This window comes from Idiotropiscis lumnitzeri, chromosome 1, assembly GCF_059441095.1.
Source record: "Idiotropiscis lumnitzeri isolate Australia: NSW breed Sydney's pygmy pipehorse chromosome 1, RoL_Ilum_1.0, whole genome shotgun sequence".
NCBI lineage: Eukaryota > Metazoa > Chordata > Actinopteri > Syngnathiformes > Syngnathidae > Idiotropiscis > Idiotropiscis lumnitzeri.
Window position 1 is genome coordinate 18060373 of NC_142391.1, and position 27162 is coordinate 18087534.

The 27162-nt window shown below is 40.3% G+C and overlaps 1 protein-coding gene across 7 annotated transcripts in view; it reads right to left on the reverse strand.

Annotated features, from left to right (window-relative positions):
• ralgapa1 (Ral GTPase activating protein catalytic subunit alpha 1) overlaps positions 1–27162 on the reverse strand; it is a 73010-nt gene that overhangs the window by 7144 nt on the left and 38704 nt on the right. For all 7 annotated transcript variants that reach the window (XM_088298407.1, XM_088298324.1, XM_088298577.1 and 4 more), the window contains 9 exons: positions 26430–27051; positions 26219–26334; positions 25412–25536; positions 23175–23246; positions 22955–23078; positions 21052–21207; positions 18651–18809; positions 17274–17401; positions 95–219 (listed from right to left, as the gene is read on the reverse strand). In XM_088298407.1, coding sequence (XP_088154533.1) covers positions 95–219; positions 17274–17401; positions 18651–18809; positions 21052–21207; positions 22955–23078; positions 23175–23246; positions 25412–25536; positions 26219–26334; positions 26430–27051 — 1627 coding nt within the window. The remainder of the gene's footprint in view (positions 1–94; positions 220–17273; positions 17402–18650; positions 18810–21051; positions 21208–22954; positions 23079–23174; positions 23247–25411; positions 25537–26218; positions 26335–26429; positions 27052–27162) is intronic.

Here is a 27162-nt window from a genome sequence, read left to right on the forward strand (position 1 = left end):
TCAGTCAGTCAATGAGTTATTCTGTTTTTTTCCCTTCTCCCTCGTGCGAAAGTAATAGTTCAAAACAAAAACAGTGTCACTTGGACTATCGTACCTGTGTCTGTCGGCAGATGAGTGCAGGGAGCTGGACTGTAGACGCGGGCAGCATAATCCTCAAAGGTGGTTGGCTCCTGATGGTGCTGCGCAATGGTTTCCAAGTATCGCGCACGTTCCTCATAGCTGACGTCTCGTGTCAAGGCGAAATCAAAATAGAGCTGTATGCAGTGAAGAATTGAAATATAAAAAAGTTAGAGCTATCAGTAGTGGCAGAAAACACAATTTGAGTGTGGTCTTTCCACCTCTACATAGACGACGGCCTCTCTCGTTCCGATTTGAAACAGTCTGTCGAGAATATGGTCAATTTCGAAAGAGAGCTGCGTCAGGTTTCAGGATTGAGTCTCAAACTCAAGTGTGAGCCTGCTTGTGTTCAGTGGGTGTTTGGTTTTTCTACTGTACAGTGCCTTGCAAAAGGAATTCAGCCCCCTTGAACGTTTGGTCCTTTTGCAACATTTCAGGCTTCAAACATAAAAATGTAAAATTAGATTATTTTTTCAACACCAGACCGGATCCGTACGCATTGACAACTTTGAAACTCTTTTCTTTCTCCTCCATTTAGCTCTTGTCCCTTCTAGAGTAAATGTATGTTTCACAAATGACCAAATATGGGTAACTACACATTTTGAGGCGGGTTACACCTTGGTTTGGTTGACAGCCAACATCGGTAGTTGACATTACAATTATATACAATACTAATGACGTAAACAATCGGTCAATTGAATGTCTTTTACTGTAAATACTTATTCCTGAGGAGTGATGTGAGATCTGAAGTATTAAGTGCCAAATAAAAACAAGTTGCAATTTGACATTGTATGAATCAGCCTGGAGCTGTCAAATAAAAGAGAGGAAAAATATCATTGTAAATAAAGTATAATTGAAAATCTGTTTATTCATCTTAACAATGCTTCAAGAAACTGGACAAATGCACAAAAAATAGCTCGACACTAACTAACGAGGATCCAAAAATGTGCAGGTCTTCAGTCGCTGTAAATTGTTTTCTGTATGAATCCTTATTAGACAAGGAAAAAAAACAATGGGATTCTGTGGTCATAGAAAAAGGCAAACCATTCGGAAAACAATTCATCACTTGTATTACAGCCTTCAGCCATGGACTGCAAAGGCGGCGTGGGGACTCAGCAGAGAGCGGAGTAAATGGAAACCAGGACTTCAACTGTCCATCTATTAGCGATAACCTCATTGATAGAATGACATTTACGGTACGCTCATGTCCACAGTCCGAGTCATACATCCAACTATAATGACATCCAGGCGCAGCTGTTATAGTCACGTCAACCACACACTCACATCTCCCTATAGTATTACCGTTTAGTTTCCCAGCTCCAATAACAAATGACTTCCAATGAGGGGAAATTTGTGTGAGTGTGTGTCGTACTACTAAATATGATGAGATCCATTCGAAACAGGAATACGTGTCTATGTAAGTGTACATGTCCCAATTTGTGTGGAGATGGGGGCAGGCCAATGAATCTTGAGAATTAGATCTGCTTTTGTACCTCTGTGTGAGAAAGTGAATGGCCAGCAAGCCATTTACAATAGTGCCCACGGGTTTTCTATTGGGTTAGATAGACGATCTCAGGGCCTCAATAGGAGAGGGATTCAGGTCTAATCGTAACTGATCCAGTTAGCGACAATCATCCGAACAATAACATGGCTCCTTCAAAGTGGAGAGACGGACAGTGCGGGAGAAAGGAAGAACAAGAAAGAGGTCGGGATGAAGAGAAAATGCGTGAAAAGAGAAATAGAGTGGGAAAGATTCGACTGTAATTTACCTGACCAAGTCATACAGGAAAGTTTTGTCTTTGGGTGACAAAGAGTAGTATAGGAGACAAAGAAAAACCCACAGACCTAAAGAAAAAAAGGAAAAGGCCGCAATATGAATAAAAGGCAATTGGGGATGGCAAACACGAAGGGCAAGCCACTACAACATTTGTCCTCCACTCTCTTTCCTAAACAACAATTAACACCATCCCAAAAAAAGTTGAAAGGAGGGTGTTCAAAGTGTGGAGGGGTGGCAACACATTTCACATCCAAAGCAGCAGCAAACAAACGTTCAAATCAACAATTGTTGTCTTGTGTAAATGGCCCCTGAGTTAGAAATGATGCATTCCGAGTGCTACTCCTCAAAACAAAGTGATTCAGGGAATTGAAAGGTGCAAAGAAATGGAGACGCTGAGATGGCAACATGTGGGGGCCAGAAAGGATGAAGACAAAGAAGTGAAAATCCATAGGCAACAAGAAGATATCGAAGGGAAGAGGTGAAACAGAACAAGTGTGAACGCTGCGAGTGCTTGCGTGTGTATTGTACAGTATGTGTGTGTAGACGATTGAGAGAAGAGCAGCAGTCATACTGTTTCAAAGCATGCATCTCACGCCGGCTCGATATGCGATTTTACCACCTGGCTTTTCCTACTTCCCAATTTCCTGCATCACACATCAATGTGTGCGTATGCAGGTGAGAGATGTGTAAGCACAAAGCCATAAATGTATAGTACACTCGTGTATGTACGTATGTGTATACTTGTGTATACTTGCGTAAATCGTGAATCGTGAAGATATATATATATATATATCAAACACCGTATTTTCGGGAACATAGGGCGCACTTTAAAGTCCCAAATCTTCCCCAAAACAAACGAGGCGCCTTGTAATGCGACACACCTATTATATGGACTGAGTATCTCTCTCGACCATCGACCCTTTTTCCCATTGGGGTATTCGGAGTGCATGTTAGCACACCCTGCTGGCCAAAGTCAAAGACGAATTGACTGAGACAAATACAATATGTGAATATGGTTTTCGGCGATGGTGCAGGAGAAAGTTGGACAAAAGGGCAGCTGTCCACAATGTTGTAGTCTGTCTTATCATTCATGTTATTGCAAGCAAGAAACATCACAGATTTAGACAACAGTGTATGTAATATATATATATATATATATATCACTGTTTTACTGTTATCCTTTAAATCGGTCTCCTACAGTCATCAGCCCAGCATGGGATTCCATCTATGGCTTTAAGTTGTTATGCTCAAACAGCAGCTTCCCTCAGTGAGGAAACAGAAGAGCTCGATGCAATCTTAAGGAAAAGCTGAAGTGTCGCCGTCATACTGTGAATCATAAAGAGTCTGACAGACCAGTTGCACCACGAGCTGTGACGTGAATAATATGTCGCCGCACGACCAAGTATTATGTCCACGTATTTGGACAATGAGAACAAATATTTACAACTGCTTTACTTTTGGGCCAACACATTGGAAGACTGGTTAGCACATCCGTCTCACAGTTCAGAGGTGCAAGGTTTGATTGACCTTCCAGTGTGGAGTTTGCATGTTCTCTCCATGCCTGCGTGGGTTTTCTCTGGGTACTCCGGTTTCCTCCCACATTCCAAAGACGTGCATGGTAGATTAATGGAACACTCTGAATTGGCTCTAGGTATGAGTGTGAGCGAGGATGGTTGTTCGTCAACGTGTGCCCTGCGATTGGATGGCAACTAGTTGAGGGTGTAACCCGCCTACTGCCCGATGACAGCTGGGATAGGCTCCAGCATGCCCATGACACTCGTGAAGAAAGCGGCTTAGATCATGGATGGATGTTACTTTTTTGGGCACTGAAAAAATTTAGGTATTTTGCACAAAATGGCTGTAATTGTTAGAAGGCGACGGCTATATTGTGAAACCTTTGAAATAAAGACAAACATCCCTGTGAAAAACTTTGGACCCAACTGCTCTACGGAATAAGAATTTCAAAAACAGAAATGTCACTTTGCGCTTATGTTGCGCTAATTTACTAAAAATACACAGTTTATGATCAATGCTAGGGCTGCACGATTTTGGAAAAAAAAACCCGAAAAAACCTAATTGCGATTATTCAGACCAATATTGCGATTACGATTCAATTTGCGGTTTTTGTTTAAAATGCATTAAAATACTACTGTTTGTGAAATACGTATTAAGGAGTATTAATGACAAGAGCCCATCAGTATGTCAGTCAAGGCTGTAGCGCTGTCGGTCTTTATTGTGCACTTCCGTGACTCGCTGCCGCTCAGTACGGCAAGCGAGACGGACGTAAACAATCGCGGACAGTGAACATATCTCACAATCCATTACACTGTTATCCGTTTCTGCTTCGACTCACTTTATTTTATACATTCTTCAACTTTTCCATTACACTTGTCTCTCATTTCCTCGCTCGCCACTGCAGCATATCCGCTCATCTGTGCCACTGCAATCTTCCTCACGCATGCGCGCGCACACCCACGCGTCACACACAAGCTTGTCACAATGCTCGCAAAACTAAGATTGTGAGTCAATTTAGTTTCAGACAAAAAATTTGATCAATATTATAATACAAATCGCTAATGTCACCGTTTGATGAAAAGTACGAGGCGCTCTCCTCGGGCGATTATATTGCATTGTATTAGTTTTTGGGGGCTAGAAAAAGCAGCATATTCACCATTGCAGACATGCACGATCACAAGTTACAATGTTGCCATTCGTGGCGAAAAGATGCTCTGAGAGGGAGCTTGTCGCCGGTACGCACAAATACTTGAGATAGTTTCCGATGCCATTTTTTTTTTTCAAAACGTGAATGCTACTGTTAGCGATCTTAGCTTAGCACATGAATGACCGCTAGTTGTTGCCTCTGTTTATTTAGAATCTGTTTGACTGGCTTCATACTCAAATTTGTGGTGGTGTTTTAAGCGTTGAAATACGTTGGTCGTGTTGCTTCTGGATCTGATGCTTTTTTTTTTTTTTGATGCGGTTCATTTTTGTCGAATCTGCCGTACATCCAAATAATAGACGTACCGCCCGTCTATAGCACGGGCATCTCCCTCTCCTCATCTAGGCGGCAGAAGTTACTTCCATTACATCCACTTCGGTACACAGCAATCACAGAAAAAAACGACGACGCACGTGTAGTGTGTTATTGTCGCACTGCGCTGACTGTTGGCACCTGAGCGCAGACTAACGCGTGTTAGCCAACTACACTGATTGGCGAACGCTATTAAGACCCAAGCATCGACAATTCTGGTTGGCTAATCCATCTGTCACTCAAACGCCAAAGGTTGGGGGAGAGAGGAAAAAATAAAAAACCTCACTGTTTTGCAATTAGGTAATCGCACTACGTCAAACCTCGATGTCGATTAGATTTCGATTTATTGTGTAGCCCTAATCATTGCCATTGTGACGAGAATAAAAATGCATGACAAAAAAATAATAGGCGATGATACACTTAAACACTTCTTCCGTCCAAATGACAGTCATAATGATAAAATAGAGCTTAATTGAATTTGAGGAGGCACGTTTTAGTCATTAATAGAAAAATATCTCCTTTCCCTGGAACAGACAGAAAGGAGGAAAATGATGGGAGAGGGAGAAGGTGGAGCAAAGAAAGGTAGAGGATAGAGGAGAGTGAGGGGGATAAAATGCCTCTTTTGTGTCCAGTCAGAAACTCATTTTCTTGGGCGAGGTTTCCATGAGTGAAAAAAGTGACAATTCCGTGTCTAACCATTTTACCCTTTTCTTTCCCTCTCTCTCCTGCAGTGCAGCTTATTGTGGTGTCGTTCGACTCCTGTGATCACTTGCGACAGAGTGAGGGTGGAGGCGAGCGGGCCAAAGAGAGGGCTTGTTAGCACATTAGGAGCTGGACCCACCACTGCAGGTATATATATATATATATATATATATATATATATATATATATATATATAGATAGATAGAGGTGTCAAAATTAAAGTGTTAATCCAAATTTCTTTTAACTCAGTTAACTCAGTTTATTTACTTCAATAATAATTTGCATACTTTGCAAATATTGTGCCATATTAACTGGAAATCATTAGCACGTCTCAGAACAAAACATTGTGTTTAAGTTACCACTGGGCCTTGCAAACCAACACTGCTGGAGTGTGGCACTTGTGGGCAGTTTTGTGAAATGTTTCGAAGAAAAATGCCCGTAGAGATGTCTCTATTTAGATCGTATTCAAGAATCAACGAAAGCTATTAGGACAGTCTTTGAATTACATATACTTCATATTTGGTGATTTTGCATCATTTCCAATATATTATTCAAGTAAATATCAGTTACAAGCTTCGCAAAAAATAGTAGTAGAAAAATGTGATTAATCGCAATTAATCATGGAATTTTTTTTGACAGCACTCATTTAATATGCAAAATAAAAGCACTTGACTATCTCAGACATGTATGCACATTGTGTAAACAGCCTACTAACTACTTTATTGACAGCAGCCAGGAGTATGGTTGGACCAGATCAATAATTTTTGACTCCTCAACTATCCAAGTGTACCTCGGTAAATAATGTCTAAAATGACATGAACGGCCTGGTGCCACTCCTGACAACAACAACGACAACAAAAAACTGATTGTTGTTAATGTTGAACGAGAACCTCAATACCTCAAATCTCCTGCAGTAAAACAATTCGAACTACGAGAGACTACTGGTCAGCAATTGTCCAAAGCCTGACTAATGTCTTCTTTCAAGATGGTGCTCTGAGTTTGTATCTGTCATCAAGTGCTCCACCAGTTTTTATTGATGTTATTTGCAACAAAACAATTTCCCAAAACACAATGCCCACACAACAAAGAACTTCATTAGGCGGATGAACGTGTTGCTTGTATACTTTCAAACGTGAGTGACATCATGCACGCTGTGGCTGACCAATTTTAGGGAAAAAAAAAGTCAGATTTTTCGGACAGATATTGCGATTTCGATTTCTTTTGCAATTTTCTCCATAATTTACAGTGACACTTACAAACATGACTGAATGTCAGTTTATGTCAATAAAATCATTATCACATAGCAAAGCTAAACTGATTAAAATATAACCTATTATTGTGTCGATCTCAAAACTCGGTGGTGCAAAACAGTGCAAGTATTATTGATGAGATTCTAAACATTTAATATACGTTCGACATCGAACGTTTTCGTCATGATGACGTCAGCCGTTTATGTGTTCCGAACCGAGAATGTCTGCTAAATTGCTAATGTAGCCATCATCGTATTTTATGCCTAGATACGTATTGATTGAAACACAACAATTCTGTTGAGAGCTGCTGGCTGACGCTGTTCTAACCAGACTTCTGTTCAAAGTCAACTTTACACCTAAGCACTTATTTTGGGTCCTCTCCGTATTTGTATTTCACTTTAGTGATTAGCACGCATAGAGACCCCTCGTTAGCCTCCTCGGTTAAAATTGTACTTGTTAGTGCCGTAGTTGATATGTCACCAAGGAAGAGCTCGGACTGCTGTGGCGCAATATAGCTTGGCATCTAGATTTCAAGCAGCGGCCAAATAAATTACCTCAAGGACTATCGGCGACAGCGCGATGCTATTTTATTATTATTTTTTAATTAGTACAGCGCTGGTTAGTGGGACCCGCTTCATGAGCGAGGGGCACAAAAGCACTTGGAAAAAACGCAGCATTGACGATAGTAGACTTCAAAGCCTTCTCCCTCTTCATTACGATGTTCACATTTCTTGGACAGAAATAAAGAAAATTAGACTGCCTTCTCTATTTGTCCAGAAGCATAATTTCTTTTGGTCATATGCAAACAACAAACAATACTTAAAAATTCAATTGACTGTCACGCCAACATCAAGTATCTTTTTTGTAAAAGAAGGCAAAACTGCTCCATGCTGGCAACGAGTAAAATGCAACAACCTAACCTTTGCCCCTCACAGAGAGGTTAAACTGCCTCTGAGCAACGTACGGGCGTATCGCACTCGGCATCTCGCACACCACCACCAACCATATCTGTCCTCTCCACCCGAGGCATTGGAACAGACAACAGAGAGAAGCACATCAGAGGGATAATACGATTGGAAAAGCTTTACAGCGTGTAATGATAAACCTATGTGTACATGCGTGTGTGTTCATGCCCAAAGGAACACGCTAATGGGTTTATATCTTTCTGTGATAGCAATGATATGGAGGGCTTTGTGATTTCATTACGAGTGTGCCTTGTGTGTGTGTGTGCGTGTGCGCGAGCGTGTCCACGTACGATGGAGATGGGTTGGCCTAATGCACGACTCACGTTGAGGGGAGCTGTGCATGAACACGCGCACACACACACAAAAAACACATCCAATACAATATTTATCCCAATTAAGCTGTTGTTTAACTCAATGCAGAAGCTGAGGCCATGGAGAAAAAAAAGTAAGTGATACATTCATTATTACCCTTTGACGTGTTTCATCTCATCATCTTCCCTGCAGAGGAGCCCACCAGAGTGCAATTACAAACTGGGTGTCATGGACGCACACACGTAAGACCGACACACACAGTGTGGGTGTCGGTGAACGTCACACGAACCATGAAAATCATTTTCTATCGAAGAAAATGGATCTTATTCTTATCTGTAGGCTCAAATAGTTTTGGTCTTCGCAGACTATACGCGACTTTTTTGTTGTTCACGACCAGGTGAGTCGTCACAATCCAAGTCCGTTTCCGACCAGACTCCGCCCATTCGTCGCATGTTCCCGTTATGATTCTGTCCATCGGCGCAGGTCTGTCGGGGGCTCAAGCAGCTGTCAAAGTCAAGTTGACGGAGACATTCTGAGGTTGTGCATTTGTTCTCTGCTAGGACAAGGGAAAAAAGACGATGGACACGTTCCTGGATGGTGGGGAAAGGGCAGTATGAATTGTCTATTCTCCAAAAAGAATTTAACGTAGCTAATGTGTTTAATGACACCACGTTTGCTAATCAACTGCTGGCTTTGCAGTTAGCAGACGTAGCATGAGTTCAAATTATATGCATACTTTTCAGTACTTCCTCCCTAATGTCCGTTCCTTTTTTCACCATTTTGATTATATGTTTTGTATTAGGGGCCCCCCTCCAGTCTCTCGTCATAAGTGGAATGGCGCAGTCGTCCTTATCGGTCAATGGCGAAGAACCAATCGAAGGACGACATTGGACATGTCACACTATGCGGCCAGACGTGACATGCGGGACTTTCGTCGCGGTAGTCGTGAAGCGTCTCAGACGCCAAACGATCAAGCGTCGAGTACGTCACATTACGCGGGCTACGATGCATCAGGACGACTCAAAATCAGCTACAAGACACAACGTTTGAGGTGCCACTGTGCTAGAACATGAGAACTATTAGAGCTCATGCCTTTCGAGCCCACCTTTTCAAATCCTATCAACCCGTGCCACTAACACCTTGTCATCTAAAAACACGTTCATAAGCACAATCACAAAGCAGCTTTTATTTTGCACATTGAAGCTCATCTAAACACAGGGCACATCAGCCTGTTTATCCCTCAGAGGGAGGTCTGCTCTTGCAAAGGCTTGATCAAGCCACTGATGGCTTGAACTCATGGGTCTGCACTCGCAGCTCACAGGGCACAAGCTGTGCATGGGCACAGTCATTACAGAACTCAGACATTTGGTGAATTAGGCTGAAAATACACAATGGAAACGAGTGGTATAAAAAAACAACCTTACTTTTTTACTACGATTACTGTAGCCACTGATCTTGCTGTACACTGTCTCTCTCACGTCACGGTTTAGAACAGGGCTGTCAAACTCATTTTAGCTCAGCTGCCACATAGAGGAAAATCTATTCCCGAATGGGCTGGACCAGTAAAATTATGATTTATAAAATAAAACAATTGGTGCCAATATTATGCAGATTATTGCTATTTGGTGTTACCAGCAGTTCAATGTGTTTATTTATTTTATTTATGTTGTACTATGTTTTTTTTCTCCCCCAATAAAACCATGATGGAGCCGACTCGCGAGCCATATGTTTGACACACCTGGTTTAGAACATTAAGCAGAATTATTAAATAAAGCGCTTTTGAGTCTTGAAATTTATGGGCACTACTCATTTCACAAAGAGTGTCATCTTTATATAATGTATTTCCTGAGCAAACAATGAAACAATCCTTAAAGCATAATGAATACATATTAATAAAATAATACATTTGAAATGGGAAATTTACGGTTAACCAATAGTCTGTTAGAAAATTTCAAATGGGCAAGATTTTACTACCTTATATAGTTTTATTGAGCAGCAGATTTTTACTCTTGCAGATTTAAAATGAATTAAGGACGCTGGTTTGCAGAGAATGCAGCAAAAAAATAAAAAGAAATAAAAAATACACCGCCACTTACGGGTCATCAAACTGCATAAGGTTGCTGACTTGGTATGTATTTGTATTTTTTTTTTTTTTTTTTGCATTTCCCCTAAAATTATTTTAGCAATATTATTGTAATACTGATAATCCTAATGTTAAATCATAATAATCCTGAAATTACATTTTCGATTGGTAATTCCTGGCCATAAAATCACACCTCAATCTAATTAACAGATGACATCTGAAAAATGCTTGCACGCACACACAACACAACACACACACAAACACAATTAGGGGAATGGAAGAGATAGCTTTGACCTGTCTTTCTCACGCTGCTCTTTTCATTTCCTCTGTCTCACCAAAGGGGAACGATTAACTCAACTTTGCAATCACGCACACAGACCTATGCTCATTTCCTTGAATCTGGAAATTCAATCGGACTGCGTAATGGTTGAATGGCTAATTGAAATATTCATTTGTATTCTAAGACTAAGGATTAGGTACTGATTACATACAGGACATTGTTTTGGCTGTGATAGCTCTACAAAACACAGCTATCCACGCAGAACAAATGAAGAAAAAAAAAACTTAATTTACTCTGACTTTTGAAAATGTCAAGTCAGGAGTTTCTTTTTTTTTTTTTTTTGCATTTTATTGAACTGGGTCATTTGCAACGTACCTTAACTTTCAACCATACTTCAATTTTTCACAAATAGTGGTTTGCCACATCAAGTAAAGTTTATTTGTATAACACTTCATTCCAAAAGACGCTCAAAGGGCTTCACAAGCCCACAGTTGACACCACCTGTTGTTCATAAATTGTCGTTAAATGTGTGAAAAGTCATTTTCAAGCTGCTATCATTGTCTTGGATTGAGTTTTTTTCTTTCATTTAAAGAAAGAACTATATATTTTATTTATCTTTATAGGTGTAGACATCTCATCTATGAGACATTTAATAAAACATTCAGTGTGTTCATCTAATGCTATGTGACTTTTAAACGAAAATCCAGCAGTCCAACAACAAAAACAGTGATGCCAACTTCCGCTAGAACGTTGCACAACTCCATCACATAAAATAGGGCGTAAGCAGAAAACCCCAACAATGTCGTTTTCATTTAAATTAACGATGATGGCGAGTGTTTCAGACCTGGTCAGGTTAAGACTGGCGTGACCTGATTTCAGCATCAGTCATAATAAAGTGTCTTCAATTTGTGAGGTTGTGCCCTCACCTTTCTACCATTGTGAGGGGCACACTCTTCTTGTCACATGCTGCAGATTGTAGTCTTGCTGGGACAATGGGCTGAATTGAGGGAGCTGGCAAAGAGAAGCCAGGCAGTCCCCTAGCGTTTGGCTGCTCTTGGTGTGCGTGCGTGTGTGTGAGTGAGTGCGCGCGCGTGCGCGCACGCACATTTGTGTGTGTGTGTGTGTGTGGATAGGGGGGGGGGACATGTGTGTGTGGATGGGGGGGGGATAATAGCACTACATGCCCAGAGCTGCCATCATTTCACTGGGAACACAGTGTGACATAGAGGGAACGGCGGTGACACATACATGCACAGACAACACACACAAACAACTGTGCTATCACACTGAGCCATATGCTGACCCCGGCCACATTACAGCTATTCCTGCCAATCAACAACTACACGTGCACGCACGCACACACAAACGCGCTCGCACAATAGAACTAATCCTGAAAGCGGGAAGCAGTGAAACATAAACAATTAACATGCTGAAATACAATATAAATGCATAGATGTGGTCATACATTTGAATATTTAGCCATGCAAACATACTCCTGCTAAAACTGCTTGTGATGGAAATGTGTGTGCGTGTTTCTGTGTGTGTAGCAGCTTAGCATCCCTCCAGCATTGTTCCCCCAGGAGCACAATCATCTCAGACCAGATGGAGAATGGCCACAGCTTGCTCTTTAACCCACACTCAAACACCTATCACATGCAAATAAATATTCACTGGAGAAGATTATGGTGCCGCTGGTACAGTTGTAGATTGGCGTACAACATTCTGATTGTTTATCTGGTGTAACATTGAAGGGTTACACTTAAAGTAGCAAAAAGTATCAATCGTGATTCAATTCATGTGGGGGATTTGTTTGAATGAGAAATGCTTACATTCATCTTAATAATTAAAAAATATTGGCGTACTGCAACAAGTTTAATTTTTTTAATAATAAAAAAAAAACATCAGGAGCCTCTTCTACTTTTTGAACATTAATATACAGCAACCATGAATGTTTAAGACCCCACAAAAAGTACTTGATTAAGACCACAGTTGTATAATTAACAGCAAATTTCCCTTGATAAACAATTTTGTTGATGATGGAGATAAAAAGTTAATTATGTGCCGCACATTTTCATCCCTAGAATGCTAGAAAGGATCGTGGAGTGCTGCAGCAAGATGATATATGAGATATCAGTGGCCTGGGGGTTGGGGGTTGTCGGGGGTGGTTGACTTTCGATACTGGGCCTTCAGCACGGACCTAAGTAACCTGGCCTAATTCACACCACCACGTCACAAAATAAAATACAAAACTGTGACATAACTGTGTGTGTCCCAAAAGAAGAGACATTTTGCATATTTAGTATGATTACCATTATGACTTTAACAAAATCACCTTTGTCTTCCAATACATCGCTTCCAAACAAGGCTAAATCTGAACATTACAATATAGCAACTCACAATCAATATTGCTCTCATCACCGGACAAAAACATCAAAACATTTAATAAAATGCATCGTATGCACCAGAGATTCTGATAAAGATCTCCTATCTTTGCTCCTGCGTCCTGTGTTAGCTAGCTACAAATGCATAAAAAGTGTCACTAAAATGTTCTCCAGGTTGAAAATACGACTATCAGTTTTGCCTGATATACCCTCATAATGTCCAGGTTTTCATGAAAAAGGCGTCTTGAAAATGATTATTTTTTTAAAATCACGCCCGACATCATCTATGACTGTAAATAAATTTTTGGTGTGTATATTTACTATACTATACTATATTTACTATACCACTTTACGATAAGGCGCACCTGCATATAAGCTTCAGCAACTCTTTTTGGGGGAAAGAACAGAAAAAAACAGATACAAGTCGCACCAGGCTATAAGCCGCAGTTTTCTATGTTAAAAAAAATTGTTGTTTGCTGCATTCACAGAACAATTTTGTATTATGAATGCACATAAAGGTACATAAACCGATTGTTAAAACAGTCCCTTTTAACACGACAGCAACTTTGCTAATTAAAATAGAACGTACCCAAGAGAAAAAAGGTTTATTTAGCTATAAATCTTTCATAATCTTTTCACTATAGCGCGCCCCTACTAGTGAAAGAAAAATCCACAGAAAAGTCGCACCGTTGTATGAGCTGCATGGTTCAAAATCTAGGGAAAAAAGTAGCGGCTTATAGTCCGGAAAATACGGTAGCTGTACCAATGAGAGGATGGAAAAAATTGTTGTGAAACTAAAATCTGACTGGTGATAAAAAAGGATCAGCTGCATGTTGGTGTGTGGTGTGTGTGTGTTTAACGCCAGCACATGGGATTCCAAAGGCGTTGGGCAGAAAGCATTTACTTGGCAACACATAGAAAGTGCAATTTGATTGGGACAATAAAATATATATAAACAATAATAATAAATAACTTACAATTGACTGGAAGATGCGCAGACAGGTCGGTGTTTCAGCGAAGGCCTTGAAGGCCCTGACTGCATGTCACCGCAAGATATATTTGTACTTAAACACAGCTGCTCTGGCAACTGGGCAGTACGAGCGTGTGTGCTTTTGGATGGCTGTGGTCATGGTGAATGAACGATCAGAGGGAGTTGGAAGGCAGATGGACTGCCCTGAGGCCCGAAAGACAGAATGTGAGACCCAGACAAAAAAATAAATAAATAAGAGGGAGGGGGGCAGTGGCAGTAAACCAGTGACACTTCCAGGCCTGCCAATACGCTTCCTGCTTCCCTCCTCTACTTGCTTGTATGTCAGCCTCTCGTTGACCAGCAATAAATCCGAAACATACAGCAAACGTGCACTCAGTCGAGAGAAGACTGTGTTAATGTATGACCTCACGGCTTCACAATAGCCGCGTCCCATTTGAGGGGCCACATCCTTCAAGAGGCTGCATTTGAAGGTTGACCACATAAAGCTGCACGAATGCAAAGACTCCTTCAAATGTGGCCTTCATTTCAGGCTATTATGCAACTAACCTGCCTCTCAAATCTTGCATTTTCTGTATAGCTTAATCCCAAAATGAATTGTACCCTGCCTACATTTCCAGAAGAAATTGTGAATGAACCACATTTTGCATTTTATGTCACTGTGCATCATTTACAGACAAAATATATCCAACCACCGAATGTTAAATTTGCCCAGAGTATTAATCATTTTAGTCTTCAAGTGACTATTTTCTACATCTGCAGCCACCTGAAAAGGCTTTATATTGCGAGTCATATGTGTGTTAGTAATGATGTGGAAACAACAGAGATCTTTTGTTTGAAAGGCTTTAGTTTGACCTTGCATCTAAAGGAGGTTATCATTTTATTAATGGTCCATTATTTTATTATGTTTTTCAACGTTTAAAACCAAGTATGCCGAATCAAAACTCCACAATTAAGCAATGAGGTTTCTAGAGGATATTTCAAATTTTGATTGATTCCACTCTCATATTAGCATTCCATGCTAAGAGTAGGACACCGTCCGGAGTGTGACCCATGAAATGCTCTAAGTTGGTCAGGTGCTTGCTCAAGAGAGTAACACATGGACAAATCAATCGATCTCGGTCTGTACACAAGGTGCGTCGCAATATAAGGGGCCCCGTCTATTTTGGAGAAGATTTGCGACTTTTGAGTGCGCCTTACGGTCGTGAAAATACGGTAATCTAATTAGCTATAGTGCACCTAAGTTAGACACTTAACCTGAACGTCTATGTTATGTCGGACTCATTCGAGAACTGCGATTCATCTATTCAATATATGGTAAAAAGATTAAGCCAGCGAAGCATCTGTCGCTTTTAGTCAGTCAATGGAAGAGGAACCAACTATTGAATAAGATCATGAAGTAAGGAGATTAGATCAAATAAAAACCAGACAAGGCAACATATAAAAATGAACCGGAGCACGGAGAAGGGGGAAAGCAGAGAAGACAAAAAACAGGGAGCGATTTAACTCCAGCTGTTACTAAATGCCAATCAAAATGATCATGACGTCAGACTACAACTGATCAGTCAGCTTTCTAAAATCTGTTTTGGTTCAAGGTCTCTCGTGTTGAAGTCAAAATACGTTTGACCACCAAGGCTCATCTTTTGAGTCCACTTCCAAGAAAGTCCTTTCAAGTCCAAAGAGAGGGGGCATTTATCATCTCGGAATGAGAAATGACAATGAAGGGGACAAAATGTGCAGAAAAAGATGAGAGGTTGACACGCACAAAAGTGTGGTCGGCAGAGTGAGAAAATGCAAGAAAGTGACAGCTCTGGAGACATTGAGGAAGAAAGACGTGTGTGCAGTAGAGAGAGTGAGAGTCAATAATGACTGATTACTGTAATTCAGGCTGTCAGAAGCATCGACCTGCTGCAGCCACCAATCAATACTCACCAGGACACCAGCAGACACACAAACATCTCTAAACCAGTGTGTAACACGCTCATACACATCGTATGAATGGATGTGCATGCAGGCCTCCCACAAACATGTCACACGTACACAATCGTGAGACGTAGGTGTGTGAAAGAAGCGACATATCCCTTCGCTCACGCGCACACACATCTCAATAGCGGTGTCAGCCACGAGCCAAATCCCCAAACTGAGACGCACTATCACTTGACTACGTCTCGGTAGTCAGACGCGAAGCAAAAAGGATTCTTGGAAACTTCCCCCAATCTCTATTCTTTCCGCTGACTTTTCCCACATCCTTGGATGACACCTTTACCTTCATGTGTTTTCAGTTCACTCGAAAGAAAAACATACTCTCGAGTCACGATGACTGAGCTTTCAAGTATCTAATTCTCAAAAGATGACACATTTACACTGATTTAATTCCCTGCGAAGCAGTACACTCGTGAAATAAAGTAGATACAAAGATAACCCTCCTCTTCGTTGGTTTAAGATAAGCCACTATAACTTGCAGATTCACTAAACATCTCAAAACGACGAAAACAGAAAACAGCAGACAATTTCAAATGGATGGGGCATATTGAGCAAACTGTGCTTTCGGTACATTGTCCTAATACAATTATTGATGCATTACGGCATTTTCCGAAATATTAACATACTTAGGAGTCAACGTATGTAGGAGTGGAGCCCTGCACTTGACTTTTTTTGATGAGAGTATGACCGCATGTCTATTTGCGAGCACGAGTAGAAGAGCAGACTGGCTCATTTTGAAACTGTGAGGAAAAAGTAAATCGATAACAATTGATGAAACTGCCATCACTTATGATCATACAAGCAGGCTGAATGCACACCTGTCTTTCAGTCTCTTGCACAATTTAGGACAAATACACACAATACATCAACTAAAGGGACAAGCGACATTTTCTTCTTGGGCAAGTTAATTTACTCCTTGCATCCTTTATGTGATTCTGAATTTTCTCCCACCTCGAGTTAAATGTCTGAAGCATTTCGGGAACAATGTTCAGTTGTTTGTTCATGTATTCAACCAATAATTTTACTTTAAGTTAGTATTACTCTTTCTTGTGTTACAAAATAAATAATCTAGATGACAATGAAAGAATACAGCTGCTTCATAATTAGTTTCATCAACCCTGAGATCATTTACTCTCTGACAAAACTGTTATATTCTAAGGACGTTAAAACAATTTTCGTCCCATGCGGCTATTTTAAACACACAGGTCGAAAATGAACTGTGCAACGAGCCACTGGCCCAATATTTTTGAAATGCTAAATATTTCTTCATTGGCGCATGGACATGCTTAATGACGTATGACACAAAAAGTGTGTGTGCGTGTGTTTTGGGGTCGTTGGGCGGTTTAGTGACTTACAGTTCAACGTCCAATCCTTCCAATTCTGAGCAGGTGTTTAAAAGGATACAAGTTCTGGTAGAGAGGAATGAGTGATTTCAGCGCTCGACTTGCATTGATAGCTGTGGCTCTGACCATTGTTGGCAAAATCTTCATGTCCACAATGGCTCCATCAAACAGTGGACCAAAAAATGGGACCTGCAGTCACAAAATCTGTTGTGACACATGCAATTGACAGTAACATTCGATTCCATTGGTAAAACATAAATACGTTAATAAACAGTTCATTGATGTTTGAGAAAGAATCCGCTCGGACAGTCCTAAAAAAACATAATGATGTTCATGTTGTTTTCATGATGTACTAATCAATTGAGGCTGTGCTGCTTTCCAGATTCAATTTGATATTGTGCTTAAGGAATCCACCCAAGAGAATATATATCTATTTTTTTAAAAATTGTTTTTATTGAATCAATTTTAAGACCAGGTCTCCAGCCCATTTGCTCCATGACAGACTAACAGAGCTTTCAGGACAACAACACAGAAAATATTGTATCTAACTTGCTTTCAGATTCACGATAATTCAATATTTTGCTTGAAGGATGAATGAAACAGAAGATGGTTATGTTATTAGTGCTGCGGTATCTACAGTATGTCATACAGAAGAAAATACTTTTATTGTGTTAAGTCTTGTTTAAAATAGAGTTACACTATCAGTGCTGCGGTATTAATGTCTGTGCTTTAGCCTAAAACAAAAAGCAGAGCAGCATCTCCAAGGATTGTCAGACAATCTTGGGGCATGTCTGTGTTGTCTGATATGACCATGCACGTTTACGAAAAGAAACAGTTTGGAACTGCACTACAATAAAATTGCTTTTAAGTCCATACGTGAGCAAAAGTGGCAATTAAAATCATGCAATTGTATAATTCAAAATTATTGTGTACCTAATTCGAATTCTATGTTGGAAATGTAATAACATGCTTATATTTTAGAAGCAACTAAATTGGTCTTCATATAATTGATATCAACTGAGCCATTTGGTTTCACTATGTGCACAGTATTAATTTATATTTTTTAATTCCATGTTTTCCAATTACAAGGTTTACCAATTCAATACCTTAATCCCTCTCCATGAATGTATTCTCTATCATGTCAGATTCGGAGCATTGCAACGTTTCAAGTGATTTTTCTGCATAAGCCATGTAAAAAACAAAACAACCAAAAAAAAATTGTCTAATGGGAATAGAGGCGAACTAAAACTATACTGTACATGAGTGACTATTATTGTCTTTTTTCAGTCACCAGTTGAATGCAAAACTATCCCCTGGCTGCTGAAAAATTATTTACAATTTGAAGACAAAAAATCTTCAGTTAAAAAACATCACGGTTAATTTGGTTATTTCACTCCATTTGAAAAAAATTAAAATGCAACAAAGACATTGCAAGTACCTCAGGTTTTTTGAGGATATGGATGGAATACATGTGGTTTTTCATGGGGTAAATGACGATTAGCACGTCACCAAACTCCGTGGGGATGATTCCTCGCCGATAGTCTCTGGAATGTTCCGACCAAATGATGTGGACCTCGTCATTACCCAGGTGTCTCAGCTGGATGGAGAGATAGAGGGGAGGAATAATATGGACATGTCGAGACAGAAAGATTAATAAGAAAGATTCATTCTGCTCCGCAATTTGAACAAAACAAAACACATTTACTTTGTTAGTATGAACTTATTCAATGCCAAGCATATATGAACGTCGTTAGTACGCTAGATTGTGTGTATCCATCATACATTCAAGGCTTTAGAATCCTTGGGTATGCGTGTGTGTGGGGGTGCGCGTGTGGGGGTGTGTGTGTGTGTGTTTGGCCCTGAGGGTGATTGAGTGAATGTGAGAAAATGGAGAGTGGACAAGAAAATGGAGTGAAGCTCTGGAAAGACAGAGTACAGACAGGAAAAAAGCAAGTTTACAGAATGGCTGGTTGTGTGTGTGCGTGTGTTTTTGTCAATATGTACTAAAAAATACATTGTCATAAAGAATAGCTTTTTCAGATTTTTTGGGTGTTTTTTTTTAAAAGAAAAGTATTGTTTGTATATATTTAAAATGAGATAGAAGCAAAACATATTTGTGTCAAAGTTGAAGTTGTAAGTGAAAGACATAACTTTACAAAACACTTGATATTTATTTTTTTAACCCCAGAAACAGGATTTTCAGTTAAACTTGCCTTTACTTATTCTTCGGATTATTAAAGGATGACAAATGGTAAAAATCTGGGTTTTTTTCTGATGAAATAAGAGTCTAATGTCTCTTTTGGTAGGTAGGGATTTCTAATTCTAATTCTAATTCCATGTCATTACAGCTATAGAAGACAATACCCTGTGGGCCATAGAAGACAGGTCAAAATCCTCAAATATGGCTGGCACTCAGGGGCTTCGCTATGCTACAAATGACTGGCATTTAATGAGTTTGTTGTTTGTAAATATGTCAAGTAAAAAATATTGCCTTTTTAAATTTTATTTAAATCTATTTGTCAAGTCAAGTCCAAATGACTACATTTGTTTTATTTTTTTACTGTCTCAATATGGTGTCCACTGACATAGCCCTTTCAAAACAAAGTCACGTGAAATCCATAAAAATTACTTTTAATTAAAATTATGTTCAGTCAAAAAGGTTGTCTTGATTTTATTTTTAGTAAAAACAAACTTTCTTCTTCAACGGTGCTGTTAAAAACACACATTCCCTTCAATGTTTAAGTATATGCTGTACTTCAACCTGCCATACATTTTTTGTGCTTCTCCTCATTTATGTCACGGCTGAGCCAGAGCCTCTCAAAGCTGACTGTGTGTGCGTACACATGCGTGCGTCCATGAGTATGTGTGTTTAACAGAGCCATCAGCTGATCAGGGAAATGGATGGTGCTGCTCCAGCCACTGATAATCCAATCAGAAGCCTGCAGCGACATGATAGGCCGACAAGCAGGAAGTTTGATCTGATTAAGGGGACATTATGGCCCTGTGCAGAGTGCCCACTGCCTGGGGGATGACAGGTGTGCACACAAACACATACACCATCCCAAAGATACTAAAGCTGCCTGCTGTGATGCTAATTCAACACCGCACACAAGACTTCATTGAAATAAATAAAAAAAAAAATCGAAAAATGCAGAGTTTAAGCTAAAATGATCCAAACAGATTTGTGTGCCTGTTTCCATGTAACCCATTTGTGTCATTTAGAAAGGAGGTGTGTTACATAGGGATAGATCTTCAATCAAACGAATCAAAAAAGAGAGGGGTTTTAAACAAATAGAATAACCCCCACATTTAGGTCACACATCCCTTTGGATAGTCAACATGGACTTCGTGAGGAGAACAGTATCTCTGCCATTGTCATGATGACAGCTGATCTCATATTTGGCGTGAAATCATGGTGAACCACATCGAAAACATATCTTGTGTCAGGACTAAAGTTGGGACTAACATTGCATGATTTCTGCAGCAATGTTGTTTTATGCTTGCACTTCTTGTCTAAACCTCTCCACAGCGACAAAAGAAAAAAATCTAAAAATCTGAAGCATCGCCAAGTCCCTGGAAATTGATTGAAAAATGAAACTGTCACATTTATGAGACAAAATAAATAATTAAATCTAGAAAATAAATAACTATATATATATATAATATATATATATATATATATATATATATATATATATATAGTGTGTCTTGGAAATGTTCACCACTACCCTATGTGTTCTCCATTTGCAGATATGGCTCTCGCCGTGGTTTGGAGGTAATTTGATGCCCATACATACATCTATGTCCCGAATAAAGAGTAAGAGATGAGTGTTTGTTACCTTCTTTGTGAGATTGTGGTCCTGGTCATGGGGCATTCGAGTTGAGACATGGTAGATGACCTCTGTTGTAGAGGTTGCGTAATAAGGTGTGGTCTGGCCTGTACTGCGGTTCCTCTGGAGCCCTCCCATGAAACCACAGTGAGTGGTGAGGTCGACCTAAGGAAGAAACATTTCAACAAACCACCGACATTGCACAGTAAACTGTAAAATTTTGCTGTTATGTTGGACAATTAAAGGTTGAACATCGAAACTAAAGCCTCATTTACGCTGCATGTTCAAGTGAAATTTACAATTATTGCGCTCAAGTGGCAGTGATATGTGAGGAGGCAGCATAAAGCCAAAAAAAACATGAAAATGGATCATCAGTCCGGAATCAGGTTGTAAATGGACTGTTTGGAAATAATTAAACATGGTCAAACTAATGGCATATTAGCCGTGTGTCGCATGTGCTTTGTCAATGTACAGTCAACTGAAGGGACGAAAAAATGAGTAATTGACAGCCCTCTTCCCAAACAAGGCTTGGTAGTCGAGGCAAAGCCCACATCTTCGAGTAAAGCCTTACTATCAGACATTGTTAGGCTATGAACTGCAATCTTCTGTTCACAATCTTAACTGAGCCCCGAGTGTGTGTGTGTGTGGGGGGGGGGGGGGGATTGGTGAAGAAAAAAAACATCATTGGACTTTTTGCAGATGATGTCTGTTTCCTGCATGACTAAGATTTGTGTCTGCTAAAATTAATGAACCACTTGGAAATGTATTGCTTCAATTTTGGATACAAGCTTAACTCAATGAAAACACAAAAGCCAATATCTTAATTAGCATTCAAACGAAACCATGCTAGGTAAATATGACTTGCAATGCAATGCACAAAAAATATATTACCTTGGAATGGTGGATGAAGATACCCCAGAATGATTACGTCGACAGAGTGACCCAATTTCAACTGGAAAAGTGGTTCAAAAATTTGAGAATACTCTGCCAACTGTGACGGGTAGCCTATGATCGGCACTTTATCCCGAACATTCTTACAGTAGATACCAAATGGTAAAATTGTAAAAATATATATATAATTGTGATTTTTCAGGCATCACAGTCAAACTACAATTGAAGATTAGATATTTACAGTTGAGTCTATTCAAGAGATGACTACAAGAGGGAAATAAAACCAATGGTACACCTCAAGAACTGTCATGTTTTTCTACAATTCAAGGCCAACTAAAAATAATATCCACATTATGATTTAAAGGAATGAAAATGCAGTACTGTGTATATTATATGGAGATGGGGCGGGGAATTTAGGTTCAATCTCACAGCAACTAAATTGTCATGTATAATTACAACAGAAAGCGCCTAAACATCATACAATTATTGTAAAGGTTTTGGGCTACAATGCAACAATTGGAGATTGAGAGCAAGCGAGAGAGAGGGAGGAACACTTTACTTTGGCGTGCGTCACACAGTCTACTGCCATAGGCACGCAGCTTGATGGACGGACAATTTACATGTTGAAGCACCTTTGCTTTATTTCACTCCCCCAAGAGCATTAAAACATGCACTCGTGCAAATGCTGCTGCATGGAGCCCAAGCCAGATACAACTAAATAATGCCGCTCTCATCTGCTCATGTGAATTTTTTTTTATCCTGTCTGGTTCCAAACCCGTGATTAAAGGTAAATTGACTCCCATCCCATGGGAATCCGGGATTCCAGGAACAAATGTCAGTCTCTGCTGTCAACACAGATGAATTTGATATTGTTCACTTGAAATGCAGTGTAAATACAGTTTTAGTAAAAGGCAAGTGTATAATTGTTTTGGTGGTGATGTGGTGTTCAACTGGATGTCGGGGTTTTTAAGTGAAGTCTATTAATTCTTGATGGAAATGCAGAAGTATATTTTTTTCATACCTCCCAACCCAGGCCAGAAACAAAGTCTTCATATGCCTGGCTTCCTGCAGTGTTGGTCAGTATGGAGTGTTTGTCTTCTTGTCCTTCAGCTACATAAAAAACTGCTATTTTATGTGTCTCTCGACTAGAGCAAAACAAAAGAGAACAAACATATTAAATGGGAAAAAACATTGAAAACAAAGCTGACTACGCAGAAAACCAGAGGTGCCTGTCATCTCACCACTGCCGTGAGTCCAGATTTTTCAGCTCTCTCAATAGTTTCTCATTCTTCCGCAATAAATGAAATTTACTCCTGTGAAAAAACAAGCGGCAAAAACAAATCAACCGTTGTAGTAGAAAAACATATAGGCCTGGAGGCCTGGCTCAAATGTGTCACAACTCTGACTGGAGGCTTGTTAGCGACCAAGCGACAAAAAGCAAATAGTCTTTAAAGGGGAAGTCAACCCCAACATTTTTGACTGAAAATGACATCACAGTTGCTCAGGGGTCAGGTAATGACCAATCATGGCTCAGCTTCAGAAAACAGGTGAGCCGTGATTGGTCGTTACATGAGCCCTGAGCTACTGTGATGTCATTTTCAGTCGACAGAAGTGGCAAAATGGCTGGGATAAGAGGCACAAAAGACTGGCGCATCCCTAAAGGGCTCAGATCTCATTTAAAATGAGAGAAAATTTGCAACAACCAAAAAAAGTTAATCAAGGATTTGCAAATCATTTTATTCTGTTTTTATTTAGATTTTATGCCCCAGCGTCATCGGAATTGTTGTTTGTATTACTTTTATACATGATTAATAATTTTAAAGTGTTGAAATGGCTTGAGAACAAATCTAGTAATGCTCTTCAACGCTTCACTGTCTGACAAGTATTGTAAAACTCTTCTTAATCTGCGACGCCATGCATGTGTTTAGTACTGATGTCATTTTTACATGCAAACCTATTATATAAATGCCAAGATAAACGTCAATCAAGTGTCCCTTTAAGTAAACAGTAGCTGATAGAGAATACAAGTTTATTTAAAATATAAAGTTCTGAATGTTGGGCTTCCTTCCCTTTTTAAGTTACACCGCATAAACATCCATAGTGAAATTTATTGACGCATTAACTTATTCCATTGCAGCAAGAGAGGAGTACAGTCAAACTTAAATTGAACCAGCAAGTATTGGGTCGAAAACAACTATTTAAGTGACAACACCAGACAACCGCAGCGCACACAAAATTGTACGGCCCTGTTACATTATGCTATCAATAGCAACTACTCCTCTAGTTCATAGCCAACTAGTGTCATCTCCACTTTCAGAACGAAATGTAAAAAGACAGGCTTTATTTTCATTCAAGACAAAAGCCTTTTTATGTAACCTGATAGATCTAGGGTTCGTTTAAAATGTCCTCCAAGGACCAGCCACCAATTCTAGTAGCACTGATCTCAAACTAGGACATAAACAGATGACGCTTGAAATGGACTTATAATGACACATCATTCATTCTAGAGAGAGTGAGAAAAAGGAAACACAAGAGATAGAGAGAAAGCAAAGAGCCAGCAATTTGCTCTTTATTAAACTGATATGTGGTAATGGCCTCATTCTCTGCCCTCAAGGACTCCATTTACACTTTGGATTATTGAGAAAAACATAAAAAGAGAAACAGCTCAGAATAGAGAGGGAAGACTGTCAGTATCTCACGCCCAGCATGTAATGTCATATATAAATACATGGTGAGAGATGAAGAGGTAACATAACATCAGACATTTATTGTTGGATGAACTTACTGTACGTACATTTTTTTTAAAGCTTCTCGCTTATTTTAGCTCCATTTCTGTCTTTTGTTACATTTCCATGTGCTTTATGCATCCTGTTTTCAGGTTTGCTTTTCACCCTCACTATTCTCATCCTCAAGCACCATCTTTTATTCTAGCTCCAGATGGGGTTGATTTTGATCAATGGCCTCCTAGGCTTATTACAACACTCACTCACTCACACACACGCACGCACACCCCCACACACACGCACACACACACACTACGCGTGAAGAAGTCTATTGTGTTGGCTGAATGCAGACGGTGTAATTCTCTGGATAAAGAGCAATGAGCATCCATTAGCGGGCCAGACACATTTATACTGATACTTTAACATGGTGTAGTTAAGCCCGGAGTCACAGTGAAGGAAAATTGATGTGCCGCTTGAATGAGAGGGGGAAAAAAATAATGGTGTCTAATTAGGACAGGACACATTTTTGAATTTCAATTTTTAGACTGATGTAAATTTAGCAAGGGTAGAACTAAGAGAAATAAAAAAGTATTTCTTCTATGCTGTACTGTATTGCATATACTACGATTGCACTCTACATTCAGCAAGTGGCCAAAAGGTAAACTCTCCTAGTTTAATTTTCCTAATTGTTTGCTTGCCGTAAGATGCAGGTCTTTTCAACATAGAGTCCTGTATGTGGCTTCCAGATATCTCACCTCTTCTCCCAGGAGTTGAGTCCTAGTATGTTGATTAGCAGCCTGCAGTAGTAGAAAGCTGACTGGGGTGTCTGAATCTCTGGTTCACCCTGTTCCATTGCTCTCATGTTTAACTCCTCACCTCTCTGAAACAGAAATAATTCCAGTTGACAAGGAAAATGTGGAATACGGCGAAGAGTCTGGCTTTCTGTTCCTACAAACGCTGCCAAACAATAAGAGGTCATGGGAATGCGTTTGGTCACCACAAAAATGGGTCCAGGAAATTCTGTTAAATCAAAATGGCTACACGATTAAAAAATAAAATTAAAAATAAATAAATAATTTTTTTATTTATTTATAACCTATGACATAGCTGTTGAAAGAATTTGGAATTTTAAAAAGAATGCTTGACAGCCCCTTCCTTCGCATCAAAAGGAGCCAGACGAGGTAGCTCGGGCATCTAATTAGAAAGCCACCTGGACGCTTCCCTGGTGAGGTGTTCCGGGCATGTCCGACCGAGCGAAGGCTCCGGGCATGACCTACATCAGGACATGTTGGAGAGACTATTTCTACCGGCTAAAACTGGGAGCGCCTCTGGATTCCCCCGGAGGAGCTGGACCAAGTGGCTGGGGAGAGGGAGTGCTGCGTTTCTGAGCTTCCCTGCCCCCCGGATAAGAGGTAGAAGGATGGACGGATGGATGGGTGGACGTTTGACAGTCACAGAATATTGTTTTCTCATTATAGTCCGTTTTGCCACCTTACAAATAATTTTTAAGAACTAACGCGACAACCCCCAATTGTTTTCAGAATTGTATGACATTGACGCACATGAAGGACAAACTCTCGCTCAGCGGCACTTTGCTTCAAGATTGCATTGATCACATCATTCTCCTGCTTCTCAGAAACACAAGCCGGAGGAGGGACTGGGATATTGAGTGGCATTCCTGCGAGGACAATGAGTAAAGATTAGCTCCGCATTTTAACTTGCATTTCGATGTGTTATCCCATGTTTGCTAAATGCACAAGTGTTTATGTGTACCTGCTCTCTGTAGACACTCAGGACTTGAGTATCCAAGGTATTGCAGCATTTCATCCAGAGCGTCATCTCCATCCCTCAATGTGTCCCATGCTGGAACCACCTCCCGACACATCCGTTTTGCCAATGGAGGAGCCAGAAGCTGCTCAAAGCCCACCTCTGCCCCGTTTGCCTCCCCACCCACGCTGAGGCCCTTGCTCCCTTCCACCTGCTTCTCCTCTTCCTCTTCTCCCCGACCTCTTTGTAGTCGCCCAATTTCTTCTTCAGCAACATTGCTCCCCTCTCTGCCCTCATCCATCACTTCCTCGAGACTCTGACCCTCTATTACACTTCCTCCCTCCTCTGACTCTTCATGCTGGTTTACTTGACTGCCTTCTTTCCGCTCCTCTGTGATCCTTTTGGTTGTGGTGCGTAAATGGAGATTCACAGTACTGTGCGGGGATTGTGTGCTTGTCAAAATTGTGTGCGCAGGGCTGCTTGGCGAGCATGGTGGAGGCCCGTAGAGGACAGCAGAGTCCCAGGAGTGCTTTCCGGCTACATCCCGAATAACAACACGCACACAAGCAGGAGCAGAGGACAAACCAGCTGTCATTCCACCTCCTGGTACACCAGACTCTGACCGAATCTGAAATACATAATAGGAAAAAAATGCTTGGGAACATTGTACTTATTATCCTTTATTGCAGCACTGGCATTGAGTAATAGAACACTTTAGAGAGGCTCACCACACCCAGGT